This window comes from Fragaria vesca, linkage group LG5, assembly GCF_000184155.1.
Source record: "Fragaria vesca subsp. vesca linkage group LG5, FraVesHawaii_1.0, whole genome shotgun sequence".
Lineage (NCBI taxonomy): Eukaryota > Viridiplantae > Streptophyta > Magnoliopsida > Rosales > Rosaceae > Fragaria > Fragaria vesca.
Genome location: NC_020495.1, coordinates 28,371,851 through 28,385,602, shown reverse-complemented (window position 1 = coordinate 28,385,602; position 13,752 = coordinate 28,371,851). Strand labels below are relative to the sequence as shown.

The window sequence follows — 13,752 nt, the reverse complement described above, 5'->3', positions numbered from 1 at the left end:
CAGTTGAATTTTTTACCATAGACATCTTTCGTCATAATGATCATATCTGACGGTCGAATTTTGGTTTGTGAATTTTAGTCATCGGAATCACAACGTGTCTACTAATGTTGTATAACTTGTTTGGTAGGTTATACAACTTTGTAAACCAACTCTATATAGGAAGCAAAATTATCAAAAATCTCGTGAAATAAGATGTGTTTAGAATGGTGAAATACGGCTATGGTTCAAAAATCACGTAAATCGGGTAAAGTCTCGGTGCCGATAGTAGCGGTCAACCCTATTTACCGTTATTATTCCCTATGGGGAGCCCTATCGTCGGAAGGCAAATGTCTCAAAATTTTTATATAGGCGGTTGCGTCTCATCTACGTGAAAATTTTTCGTGTGGAAGGTTTGATCAAACTACGTAATATAGAGGGAGATATGAGCGTTTTCGTGAATTTATAGACTTTTGCCAACGAGATATTAAAAAAGTTGTCGGCTAAGGTCAAAAATTTTTGGGCGGTAAACCAAATTTGGAGGAAAATTTTCAAAGGACTTTAGCCGACGAAAATATATGAAAAGTCGTCGGCTAAAGTCTAAAATTTTCAAAATTTTCAACCAAAATTTTTTGGCGGTCAACCAAAATTTTCAAAATTTTCAAAAGAGCTTTATTTTCGTCGGCTAAAGTTCTTTATATTACCGAAGGTGGATGGTAAGAAGTCTATTTCGCATGCCAGATTTTCTTCTCGGCCTAGCTCCGCCGTCAAGCCACTGGAGACCGCCACACTTGTCCCAAAAGTTTCGCCGTTGTCTCTACTTCATTGCTGGATAGGTGGTGCATCGAGTGGCGCCGCCGTGAGAGATAAATCGAGCTCCAAAACTCCGCCGGTTCGGATTCGGTGTCGATCGAATTTCTCCTTCCTCAGGTCACCATTTGGTGAGTTCTATATATGGATAAGTTGAGTTTGATTAGTACTACATTCCCCTAGAATTTGGTAGCTCGATTTGGTGTGTGTGAGGAGAATCGAAGATTTGAAGTTTTTAGGATTTAAAATTGGGGATTTTTATATTTTGATTCAATTGACCTATTTAGGCTTAGAATTGGGCTTTGACTTCTTCTAGAAAGTTGTTCGAAATGTTGAGAAGAAGATTATGTCAAATTTTGGTGGTGATTGGAGGTGGCCGAAAGTTTCTGCAGTTTTTTTTTTCAAAAACCAGCAACTTTAGCCGACGATATTTAAAGGTTTAGCCGACGATATTTAAAGGTTTATTCGTCGGCTATAGTATTTTTAAATTTTTTTTTATAAGGTTTAGCCGACGAATTATGGCATATTTCGTCGGCTATAGTTATTTTTAAAATTTTTTTATAAGGTTTAGCCGACGAATTATGGCATATTTCGTCGGCTATAGTTATTTTTTAAAATTTTTTATAAGGTTTAGCCGACGAAACAGACTATATTTCGTCGGCTATAGTTATTTTTTTAAATTTTTTTATAAGGTTTAGCCGACGAAACATACTATATTTCGTCGGCTATAGTCTGGAAAATTTTTTTTATTACAGACTTTAGCCGACGAATATCTTAATTGTTTCGTCGGCTAAAGTCTGGGAAAAAAACCGACGACATGTTTTTCGTCGGCTAAACTTCTGATATGTTATTCATCTTCCGAATAGGAGGTTATATATACAGGATGTACAAAGTTCTAACTGGAAAGTAATAATTTACAACATGGTTCTCTCATTGATTACAGATCACAATTATCATAATGACCAAGATATTAATTACATGACTCACGCCAAAAAAAACAAAGGAAGCTGTCCTCTTATTTTGTTTTATTCTTTTTCATTGGGCATTATGGCTTTCTGAGCTTCCTTATTTTCTTTTGGAATTTCGGCCCGTTCAAAACTTCAACTCTAGCACATAGTAGTGCAAGTCTTGTTCATTTTGTTCTATTTGCTTATAATAACAACTGAAATGCAGTAGAGGAGGGTAAAAGTGTGCACTGGTTCTGAATTTTGAGGTAATGAATTTCGGACTACAAGAAGAAATTGTGTTCTCATCATTGCGAGAAAGATGAAGAGAGAAGTGTCGACTGTATACTAATGGATTTCAAGACATAAATTTATGAGATAAGAAAGAGTATGATGGAAGAAGTAAAAACGAAAAAAAGTCGCTGCAATACATAACTTAAGGATGTAGAGATCCAGACTTTCTCAGCTCATGTCAGAAGTTTGATGCTCTGATACATTTTATGATCTCATAGAAAATCAAACACTTTGATAACAAGGTGGTAGTGAATCTTGCATTGTACTGGTGACTCCTACTTGGTGATAATGTTGGAAAAAATAACAAGAGGTCAAGAGTGAATGACTACAATTTCAAAGCATATGCATAGTCCACAGTCTTAAAAGACATACATAGTTTAGGAACGCACACAGTAGATACAAACTTGTAACAAAAGCAAATTAATATAATTTGACTCATCCTTTTACAACTTCCAATAAGATACACGTTTGAAAGTTTCCGATGCTTCTCAACTGATAATTCCCTCACCTCAGTAATTCTTTTAACACTAGTATAATGACTATGATCCAATTATAAAAGTTTATAATTTGATGAATATTATGAAGCTTTAACCCTAGTAGCGACATGACGTTTGTGCCTTTCCCCCCTCCTTTTTCCCGCCCATAAGTTCAGACATAGCAAAAAAATAAAATAAAAATAGAAAAAAAAAGCTCACACTCCCTCCCGTGATCTCCCGTCATATAACTACAAAAGACGAAACGCACTCTTTCTGTGTCTCTCCATCTTTGAGCTCTTCCAAAATCGAAAACCTGGGTCTTCTTCGCCGCACCCAATTCTGTAAGCCCATCACTCTCATGCTCCTCCTCTTTATCTTCTTTTGATAAACCCTAAATCTTTGTTTTTCCAAATTTCGAAACTTTATCATTAAGCCTTGGTGTGGTTCTTAAAATTATTTGGGGGGTTTTATGCTATTGCTTGTGTTTTAACATGGGTGTTTTATTTTAGGTTGTATTTGTTTGGTTGTGTGTGCAAAACGGTCGAATTTTAAAGCAATTTAGGGTTTTACATTGAGGGTTTTGTGACAAATTGTATCTTTTTGGACAAACTGATATATTGGTTCGAAATTAACAATCTTTAGTGTGGTATATGCATGAAATTCGATTAAAGTTTCCGGCTTTCGGCCTTCTGTGTGTGGGGTTTATACCTGTTTGATTTCACATGTATGTTTGGGGAAGTGAAGGAAAAGTGAATGCAAGGAATGGATTGTCTTATTATTCTCAAAGATTTCGAGTCATTCGATGGTTTCGGTTATGATAATTTCTCTTTGGTTTTCTTGTTTGTTGGGAATAAAGTATAGGAACTTAGTTTTCAAAACTTTTAGTTTGTTATGCTGCCATGCTTGGGTGCATTCTCAAATGCAAGATTATCTCATGCTCTCTCTGGTTTCGATGACCTTTTAACTCTATTGTGTATTGAGGTGAAGATATCTGTATAGGTGTGTTTGATTGAAATTCGGATGAACTGATCAATTTATTTGTATTATAGTGAAGTGAAGAAGCGGCAAAGATGAATAGATCTATGAAAGTTGAGGAAGGGTTAATGATTATAGACGAGGCAATTCAGAAAGTAAAGAAGATTGTGGAAGGATTTCCAGAGACCAAGTTCACCACAGAAGAATATATGAAGTACCATGCGTATCCTTTATCGTCTGCAAGCTTTACATCATCATTCACACACCCAAACTATACGTTGCCAAGTGCTGTTTAGTGGACATTTTCCTGCATTCATGCATTTTTGTAAGGGGTGATTTCCTTCACTCTTTCCTTAGATGTGTTTATATTATGTGTGATAAGCCTTTGGCTGGAAATGAGGCATTGCTATATGGAAAATTTAAGAAGGGCTTGGAAGACATCATCATCTCCTCGGTATGTGGTGTCCTGTTTGTAATGGTTTCATGTTATGATATGATTAAATGGTGTTTGACTGAGCTTGGTATCCTCCTGGGAGGTGTTGAAACCTATTGTGTTGATGATAACTTAAGAGTTTCAATTCCAACAGGCAGCCATTTGGCTTTCAGATTCTGGAGAAGTTTCTTATTTTTACATCTGTAGGATATCAAACTGTTTACATTAAAGTTTTTTCAGGTCAATAAGGCATGCTTAAAAGCCATCACAGACAAAGCACATTAGCTTTTGTTAAACAATTTGTGTGGAATATCAACTTTTGTCTTTTGCTTCATATTCTTAGAGTACTTCAGTGAGTTTAACTAAAAGATTTACTTATTTAGGCTGCTGGTGCAGTCCAGTAGTACTGTTGCATACTCTGGTCATAACTAGTTCAGTTGCACTCTTGTTTTTTCCGTCTATTAATCTTTCTCTTTTTTCTCACTCTTAGGTACTCCCCTCATTGGTAGCCAAAGAAAACGAGTTTCTGTTGAAGGAGTTTGTACACATGTGGTCAAATTACAAGATAATGGTGAGGTGGCTATGTAGATTCTTTGAATACCTTGACCGCTATTATATCCCCCGTCATGGTCTTGTCTCATTGACTGAAGCCTCAATTGATTGCTTTTGTAATCTGGTGAGTTAAAACTTATAAGTTTCAAAGCATTTCCTTTATGACTGTGCACGTTTGCAAGTATAAGTTGACATACATTTGTTCCCTTTTCTGCTGTCAGAATTGAACTTGTGCAATCAATAGTTCTCTTTTGCTTTCAGGTCTTCAGTGGGTTGGCTAACAGAATTCAGTTAGCTGCAACGTCTCTGGTTTGTTTATTTGCTTTAGGTATAAGTTTCAAATGCCAAGATATCTGGTTGGAGATGCTTTTAACTCATACTTGGTGCAGATTAATCAAGAGCGTTATGGACAGCTGATTGATGGAAAGCTGCTTCAAGATGTCATGGGTATCTTTATGGAAATCGGTCAAAATGGATCGCCATCATACTATGAAACCATTGAGCGGGCTATGCTGGGAGAAACTGCCAATTTCTATTCCCGATTATCTTCAGAGTTGCTTTTGTGTGATTCATTGACCGATTATATCCAGAAGGTTTTTCTTCTAATCAAGCTTCTGAGGTTTAGTATTAACTATGATAGATTATGTAAGTGATACCCTGTATTCTACAGGTGAACTGGTGCATTTTGCAGGAGAAAGAAAGAGCTGACCACTATCTACATCCCACATCTGTGGTTAAATTATTACAGGTATTGTCTTCTTGTTGGAGCTCTGGTTTCTTCTAATGGCTTTATGGGTTAAAATAAGAAATAAAAGAATTAATAATAAGAATGCACAACATCTATCTGGCTGGTTGAATCTATGATAATAGTGGTAATAGAGGTAAGAAAACGACGTGGAGCTGTCCAGCTTGTGCTTGCAGCATTTGTGCTTTCTAGTGTGAATTTATCATGTTGACTAATTTTTGCCATTTTGGTTTACTTATTCTGATTCCTTCTGCAGGTTGTGCGCTTCCAGTTGCTGGATCTGAATGCAAATAAATTGCTTGAGAAGCAGAAGTCTGAAAACTGCAGTCAACTGGATTATCAGGTGTGGTTAGAAACATCCTATATATGTTTTGATAGTCACCATTGAAAATTTAGTACTATCTGTAAAATTTATAGGATGTTAGATACATGACATTCTGCTATTTTCATTCATTTGTCATTTTTTCCTGTAAAGTGGAAAGCATAGGAAGATGGTTCCAAAAATAGGTGATACTGATCTTATTTGCTCTAGTAGTGATTACCAAATCATGATATCTAAACGTGAATGGAGCTACATACTTGTTTAACCAAATGTGTTTTGAAATAGTACTCAATGATCTGGAAACTGATGCTGCTCAGCTTGAATAGACCCTTTCGAATCAATTACATTCTTTCAGTTTCCAATTCCATGATGAGTGTTTTTTTTTTTTTTTTCCTTAGAGATTTTTCATATGGTAGTAGACAAAAGATAGTAGGAGTTGAGTTTGTGTCACTATTCCTGTTCACATTGAGCATAATTATTATTGATCAGACTAGTGGCACTCTGTTTTCCTTTCAATCCATATCTAAATTGTGCCATAACTTTACAGAACTAACCATTTGTTATATACCTGTTATTTTGGAAATTCATAGGAGATATTGTCCAAGTGTGCCTGCTTAAATTTCGGAGAGGACAGCTCTACATCTACACTGGTGGAAAGTCTATGTTCTTCAATGGCACAATCAGCTCATATTCATTAATTTTACCCAGATTTTCTAAGAAAAATTCACTTCCGTTTATATTTTGGGCAGAGATCAAATGACCCTGATTCATTTGTCAGGTGATGTAGAATGCTTTATGAAACTTCGCAGGTAGAATGCTTTATGAAACTTCGCAGGTAGATTTGGAAGTTTGAAACTAGAAAGAAAGTTTCAATGATCCCCTTTCTGGTGCTTGTTTCTTTTCCTAACAATGCTATTAATTACAACTGCATTTGATTTTTGACTAAAATATCAATAACCTATTAGAAGCATTACACAATTTCATGTTGTAACAAAATCCACTGGAAACACGAGAAGCAGAGGGCGTCGCTCATCTTTCATAAAGATTGGTTGACCTAAATCTTTATTTTGTATTCAGTCAAAACAGAGTAATGAACTAATATTACTACTAGAGCAACTGAGATCAGTGCAGTTGCTCGTCGAAGTAAAATCAAGATGATTTCAAGTTGACAAATGCTACTGGTTATGGAAAAAGACCAAGACAAGCAATGAGAGCTATAGGAGAAGCAAACTGGAGAAATGAAGAGAGAATTGAGAGTGATAGAATGCAGCGGTTGGAAAAAAGAAAAAGAAAAAAACCAAGATCAACAAGCCACTTTAGCATCCTCCAGTTGAAAAAATCAAAAGTAGTAATGCTTGTAGAAACTAAAATTGCATATCATGAATTCAACTTCACAGCATTCAACAAAAAACCACACAAACCCTTTAACTTAAGAGAACTTTACTAGTCTTTGAACCCCTTGGAAACATACCAAATTCCTCAAATAACTCCTCCTTTGTACACTGAAGATCACCTGTATAAATAGCCATCTCATTCAAAACATCACTGTTCTTTAGTAAATACCGTGCCGCGTCCATCTCATCACGATTTCCCTTGAATCCCCTAATTTTGATTGTCTCAAGGCGTGTGAGCAAACATATAGGCCCAAAATCTGGTGGAATCCATCTACTCTCTGATTGCTCTGGATATTTGTTGTCCACATTGGCATGCTGTCAAGAATTTTGAAACATTGAATGAAATGAGAACAGTTCACAGCTATATGTTGGCATGATTCATCATAAGTGGAAATGCGTCTTACTATATGCTCTAAGACAAGACATTTCAGTTTAGGGGATCTCATGAGCAACTCTGTTAGCAATTCCCAGTGGTAGCAGTCACGAAGAACCAGCTTCAATTTGGTCAAATTCTCCAAAGCAGGCACATAGCAAGCCTAAGTGAAACATAATATATCAAGCCCACAGAAATTCAGTGAAATTCTCACATTGTTCATAATAAACTAGTTCAATCATAGATCACTAAAATGGAAAAAACGTATCCATCACAAATGTGTCATGTGTCTGATGTCTAGTCTGGTGTATCGTGAAAGAAATTATTTCATCATTTCCTTGATGGATTTATTTTTAATTAAAACCTAGTTGTTGTTCATAAATCATGGGTTGATCTTCACCTCAAGCATGTCTCACTATACTGCAACAAAAAATTTGAAAGAAATAATTGAAGGAATAAGCAATACCTCCAAACAATTAGGCTGGTTATCAAGAGACAGATATTCAACATTGGATATTCCTGCCAGCAGCACAGTTGCACGAGTAGCGAATCCAGGATCTTTATCAAAAAACTCTATACAATCTTGGTATTGAATTTCATCAAGAAAATGGACTTTCGCCTTGACAAGAGATTTAGTAGTCTTGAAAATATAATTTGAGATAGCATCCTCCTTAAGATCAAAGTATTCCATGTTTGGGGCGTTAATAGAAAAGGTATACCAACTGTCATAATATTCATTGTAACAGCGTAACGATATGCATAGCCTCTTCAATGTAGGTGCAGTGATATCGATATACTCGATGTCATGAAAACAGATTTCTCCAGCTATAGTTAAATCTTCAAGTGCAGGGCAGTTCCGAAAATAAGATTCTGGTGCATTCTCATCGGACCATAAAACTGAAACATGAAGAACCTTAAGACTTGGGAGACTCCCTGTAGGTGGAGCACAGATATTAAAACTCGAAAAGACTGTCAGCTTCTCCAGTGTAGTGCACATGAAAAGGCTTTGAGGTAGTTCAAAATGATCCTCCGTATGATCTTCAGCCCACAAAGAAAGATTCATTTCGACAACATTATGCCCAATGGCAGAACAAATCAATGTATTGATTCGAGAGAGATCCTCGACGCTGAAATGTTTTACAGAAATAGAGAGACAAAATTTTTGAATATCCGATGAGCGGTGAAGGGAAACTGCACCTTCAACAGCATTCATAAAACGATTGAAGGATTGGATAGGGGACATTGTATGATTTGTTGGAAATTCTATGTTATCGAAGCCGAGATTTGGAAGAGATGTCCATAAATTGTTCCATCTCCTAGACAGAACAGTAGTCCACATAGCATATACTGAGGAAGAAAGGAAAGCATATGACAAAGAACTGCATCCGGCAATTCACTGATTCTATCAACTCCATTTTGACGCTTGGGCTTGGAGGCCATCTGTACCTTGATAATTTTTCATAATACATGGTCAAATTGAGAACACATCTTAAATATTGCTTAGCAAGTTTCTCACCATAAAGTCTAGAAAAAAAAAAAAAAAAANAAAAAATTGAAGTGTAGTTTTGTATTGTAGCTATAGAGACCAGAGCAGAGGAAAAGCTGACAAAAGGTTGCTGAGGAAATGAAATGGACACAGACAAGCATTCTTAACAATTTTTACAAAGTGACTTGAACCACTCCCACAAATGCAAGCAAACCTTAACACTAATTCTAACCTCATTTATTCAAGCAACCAAGCCTTAAATTACCCAAAAGGAGTCAGAAACTGCAATTAACCTTGATAAATTTTCTTCTATTTCTACACGTGAAATTATTCAGCAACTAGACAAGAACAAAAGAAAAGGCAGAAACAGATATTCCTCCAAGATATTTTCACATGAACAGATGAGCCAAGAAATTTGGTTTAAGTACTGGAGAAACTTAAACCATGGATACAGCAAATAGACAACAGAAAATTCACTAGATGAGCCAATATTGTTTCAGAATTCAAACATACCAGGGTCCTGGGAGAGTAGAGGTTGAGATGGAAGTATAGCTTTGAGTCTTGGAATTGGGTTGAAAAGAGAGAAGGGTTTTTATAATGAATCTTCTGAGTCTTGCTTAGGAAGCTTAATACTACTATACTATATACTCAACAACTACATATAATAACTTTCTTCTGAATCTTGCTTAGCAACTTTAATACTATACTCTACTATACTGTGTAGCTGTATCAGACTAGTATTCTAATAAAGTCAATTGTTTGTTCTACAACCTTACTCTACAGTACACTATCTAATTTTCAATTTCTTCTTTTTCTAATCCCCAATAGTGGACTTTTCTCAGCCCAAAAAAAAAAAGGAAACTAAAAGTAAAAGTAAACAATGAAGTGAATGAACCACAAGTATGCAAATAAATTACATTACAAGTTGTTGCTATATTTATTCCAAAAGAAATTATGTGGTATCGAATTGATCCTCTGCCATTTTCAGTGTACTTTACCTCGACAACGAGGCTGATGAAGCTCAAAATTTCTCTGCCATACCTGGTAAAGGAAAGGTTTCTAGTTGTCTTGTGATGGCGTCACTGTTGGAGTAACTAGCCGCATTGAATATACTGTATGAAACATTGTTCGAATACTATGTAAACATAGAGTAGTGCTAATGAACATTATCCAGTACTACAGAACATTATCCATTGGTTAACCAATCTGGCATTTGGCTGATGATCATCTTAAAAATGTTTGAAAGCCATTCGCGCAGATTGGTTATATAGAAGAATGTTTAATTTCCATAACTTAAAAACACATCAACAAAAGCAGTCATGAACTATGTACACATATTTAAATAAGAAAAAGCAGTACCTTTTTTTTTAATGTCCTAAAACAACAGGAAATGAGTAAAGTGCAATACTGTGTTGCATGGTGTTCCAACTACACAAACTAAGGTAAGAAGCACAGATGCAAGTCATGCAAACTTATACAATCGAAGGAGAGAAACTTGGTTGAGGAAAACTGAGCAAGGACAGTAATCCATGGAGTAAAAGAACCAAAACCAAATAAATAACTGTATTATTTAGTTCTTATGCCAAATCAAGTTCCCCAGAGCTAAAAAGAATTTCTTCAACAATTCTGAAAACATAATACTACTCAGACTGAAAATAAAATGCCTGATTTATGGTGCTTTAAGAACATTGATAGCAGATCGATGCTTACAATCATATGATCCATCTCAGATGTATTCAACTTCACAAGTCTCTGAACTCCTTTTAAACATAGAAACTTCCTTGTTTAACTCCTCTTTTGTACACAGAAGACCACCAGCATAAATAGTCATCTTCTCCAGAACTTCACCATTCCTCAACAAATATTTCAACATTTCCAGATCATTGGGCTCACCCTTCAATCCTCTTATGGATATGCTTTTGAGGTGTGACGTCAAGCAATTAGGCGCAGACTCTGTTGCTATCCTTTGGTGCTCTAAATCTCCACCTATAATTATCACCTGATCATCATTTAAAAGGATACATGATAAGTGAATCTCCAAGAGCTGCATGTTGGAATAACATCGCATAACTGGAGATAAATCTTACTTTATATTCTAAGAAGAGATATTCCAATTTAGGAATTCTCTCAAGCAAGTCTGGCACTTCCCAGTAATTGCAATAGTTAGTGACCAGCTTCAAGTGGCTCAAATTACCAAAAGTCGGCAGACAAAGATCCTACATGAAAGATAAACTTCAGATTAAACAGAAACTCATAGAGTCAAATGTCTATCATATAAACTATCTCAAAAAATCTTTGAAATGGGATGTATCTAGTGTAAAAAAAAGGGAAAAAAAGTTGGTAACTATAAACACAATGTCATTAGTATCCTATTTCAAAAGCGAGGAATGTGGCTTTGCATCATGTAGTTTAGAAAATCACAACATGAAAGGAACACAAATTTTCCTCATTTGGTTTTGATACTGAGAAGGAATAGTGAAAAAATGCCTAACGAAAACTCAACTTCTTATCATTTCCTCCAAGCCACAACAGTGTTTATATCTTTTTCAATCATTAAACCTGTCTATCTATAAGGGACAAAAACCATGAGCCTGCACATGATTGTGTCACCCTTCTGCTCTCCCCCCCCCCAAATTACAAAGAAGGCAACACATAAGTTCCATCCCTCATTCCCAACAACCACTCTTTTTCTCTCTATATTCTTCACCATACATGTTCATGTACATTATCTAGCAAAAACATAGTGCAAGGACAATGATACAACATACTTACCTCCAAGTACATAGCTGAAAGAGACAGATATTTGATTTTGGAAACTGTCGACATAAGCGCAGTTACACGGTCAAGAAAGTCACGACCTCTAATGGTAGAATAGTCAATGGCACGAGCATTGGCTTTCACCAGTGATTTTGCATTCCTCAATGTATAATTTGACAAAATATCTTCCTCGATATCAAGGTATTCAAGCTTTGGGGCATTAATCAAGAAGTTGTGCGCATCATGCAGAACATCTGTAGTGCTCCTCAATCTAATTTTTAGACTCTTTAGTATAGGCGCCGAGACAGTGACACTATTAACCCAATTTCCAAGAGTTCCATCTACAGTCAGATGTTCAAGCACAGGGCAGTAGGAAATGAGTGTTCCCATAGCATCACTATCTGGAGAATCAACTGTAATGTGGAGGCACCTGAGACTGGGGAAACTCCCTGAGAGAGGAAGATTAATTTCATAATTTGAGTCCAACTTCAAAATTTCTAGTGTTTTCGAGACTATAAGCGGCCAAGGCAACTCAAAAATATGCCCTCTAGATGATTCAACACAAAGATCAACTTCAACAGCATTACGTTGGATGGCACTGCAGACCCAAGTTTCAATACGAGCATAATCGTCAACAGACGAACAATGAAGACGGAATTTTCGAATGTTAGAGTGAGGAGAGAACATTACTCGATCAACAAATGCCATAAATCCAGTTTTGTCAGACGTGGCTTCATCACAGATGTCTAGATTGGGAACAGAAGCCCATATGTTCTTCCATCTTGTGGATAAAATGCTGGTCCTGAAACTGTATTTTGTGGGAAGGAACGAGAGTATGTGACATAGAACTGCTTCGGGCAATTCGCTGATCCTATCTTTAGCTCTTGCTTGACTCTTATACTCTGAATCCATAGGTAACCTGATGCATTGTCAATAACTTGGTCAACTTACAGCCATGTTTTGAGTAACTCTATCGAAACATTCGAATGAGAAAATGTAGATTCTTTCAAATTCAATTTCAATTATGTTTTATATATTTCAAAACTAGTTTATAACTCAAATCCAATCCCCTTCTTCATAATCATCATATCAAATAAGAGATAAACACATTCACCCACAACACTTCAATCCAAAAACTTCCAATTGAATCACCAAAAGTACTCAATATGAAAAACCCATGAATCCCCATCTCAATTTAAAGAGTAAGCCAACAAATTCAATTTTTTACGATCAACAAAAAAAAACATAGAATTTAACAGAAGCTATATACCCCGCTTTAGAACTAGAAACAAAAGCAAATTCTACATCTTTACACGAAAAAAGAACTATAATTTGTTTGTGTTCTCAGTTTTGTTGGTAAAACAAGAAGTTACAGAGAAAAGTACCTGAGACTGATACTGACAACAAAGCTGGCGACTTCTCTGAAATCCGTACTGGGGTTAGGTTAATATACTGGAGTGCAACGACGCCGTTTATTAGATGGGACTCATATTTAGGAACTCTTTTCAACCCAACCCGGCCCAATGGCCCAACTTTTCTCTCCTTCTCAAGGAAAAAAAAAAAAAGCGTTTTCTTTTCTTAATATTAAGAGTGAAACTTCGAGAAGCTATTATGTTGAGGTTTGACCTCGGTCCAATGCTTTTAGTTCGAAAAAATATATATATATGGTGTTGCTAAACCAAATTACAGGCAAAAATCACAAAGATAATCTTTAATGGCTTGAAGATTTGGTAGTTTGCATTGAAGAACTCTGATTTCTCCACTTACCATCTATACCGATATGTAGTTATATTTGCTACTTCCATCCCATTCGGTTTCATGTTAAGAATCAAATAGGCAATTCGAGGTTTTTGTTGAGAAACAAAGACGTAATGCCGATAAACTCTTGAGAAAATTTGATAGAAAATCTGTTTTCTGATGAAGTGAAAGTAAATTGAGAATAGAGAATCGTGAAAGATGTGTATCTCATTCATTGATATGAGCCATTTATATAGGGAATTACACATTACCAGTATGATAAGGATATGAATACATAGATCTAGTCTAACTACATATGTTATTGGCATAAGGCAAAGGCACACATAAAGAATATCTAGAAAGATATGGAATATCCTAGAACACTCCCCCTTATGCCGCGCATTGATATGCCAATGGTGCTAATCTGTTGCCTCGTCAAAAACCTCGTCAAGTCACAAAAACCCTATGGGAGAAAAAC

The 13,752-nt window shown here is 36.0% G+C and overlaps 3 protein-coding genes across 3 annotated transcripts; 1 reads left to right on the top strand and 2 right to left on the bottom strand.

Moving 5' to 3' along the window:
* The first annotated feature begins 2,781 nt into the window (after positions 1–2,781).
* Positions 2,782–6,298, top strand: LOC101296008 (cullin-1-like). The gene is made up of 9 exons (XM_004300626.1): positions 2,782–2,841; positions 3,555–3,698; positions 3,833–3,929; positions 4,399–4,584; positions 4,722–4,769; positions 4,850–5,053; positions 5,131–5,208; positions 5,462–5,548; positions 6,118–6,298. Exons 2-9 carry the CDS (start codon positions 3,571–3,573, stop codon positions 6,223–6,225), a joined length of 936 nt encoding a protein of 311 aa, XP_004300674.1. The 5' UTR covers positions 2,782–2,841; positions 3,555–3,570; the 3' UTR covers positions 6,226–6,298.
* Positions 6,299–6,951: 653 nt separating this feature from the next.
* LOC101314100 (F-box/LRR-repeat protein 13-like) lies at positions 6,952–8,697 on the bottom strand. Its single transcript, XM_004301918.1, has 3 exons — positions 7,761–8,697; positions 7,326–7,457; positions 6,952–7,236 (listed from the first exon to the last, which is right to left on the bottom strand). The coding sequence occupies exons 1-3, from the start codon at positions 8,631–8,633 to the stop codon at positions 6,952–6,954; spliced, it is 1,290 nt and encodes a 429-aa protein (XP_004301966.1). The 5' UTR covers positions 8,634–8,697.
* Positions 8,698–10,466: 1,769 nt separating this feature from the next.
* LOC101295718 (F-box/FBD/LRR-repeat protein At1g78750-like) lies at positions 10,467–12,390 on the bottom strand. Its single transcript, XM_004300625.1, has 3 exons — positions 11,553–12,390; positions 10,868–10,996; positions 10,467–10,779 (listed from the first exon to the last, which is right to left on the bottom strand). Exons 1-3 carry the CDS (start codon positions 12,243–12,245, stop codon positions 10,507–10,509), a joined length of 1,095 nt encoding a protein of 364 aa, XP_004300673.1. The 5' UTR covers positions 12,246–12,390; the 3' UTR covers positions 10,467–10,506.
* Between the last annotated feature and the right edge of the window lie 1,362 nt (positions 12,391–13,752).

Bases quoted from the DNA above. Each gene is read 5' to 3' on its own strand.
- LOC101296008 (XM_004300626.1), top strand. From the start codon at position 3,571: ATGAATAGATCTATGAAAGTTGAGGAAGGGTTAATGATTATAGACGAG. The intron at 4,770-4,849 runs GTTTGTTTATTT...TACTTGGTGCAG, and splicing joins AGTTAGCTGCAACGTCTCTG to ATTAATCAAGAGCGTTATGG. The intron at 5,549-6,117 runs GTGTGGTTAGAA...GGAAATTCATAG, and splicing joins GCAGTCAACTGGATTATCAG to GAGATATTGTCCAAGTGTGC.
- LOC101314100 (XM_004301918.1), bottom strand. From the start codon at position 8,633: ATGTGGACTACTGTTCTGTCTAGGAGATGGAACAATTTATGGACATCT. The intron at 7,458-7,760 runs GTATTGCTTATT...TGTTTCACTTAG, and splicing joins ACCAGCCTAATTGTTTGGAG to GCTTGCTATGTGCCTGCTTT. The intron at 7,237-7,325 runs GTAAGACGCATT...AATTCTTGACAG, and splicing joins GTCTTGTCTTAGAGCATATA to CATGCCAATGTGGACAACAA.
- LOC101295718 (XM_004300625.1), bottom strand. From the start codon at position 12,245: ATGGCATTTGTTGATCGAGTAATGTTCTCTCCTCACTCTAACATTCGA. The intron at 10,997-11,552 runs GTAAGTATGTTG...TCTTTCATGTAG, and splicing joins TTTCAGCTATGTACTTGGAG to GATCTTTGTCTGCCGACTTT. The intron at 10,780-10,867 runs GTAAGATTTATC...AATGATGATCAG, and splicing joins ATCTCTTCTTAGAATATAAA to GTGATAATTATAGGTGGAGA.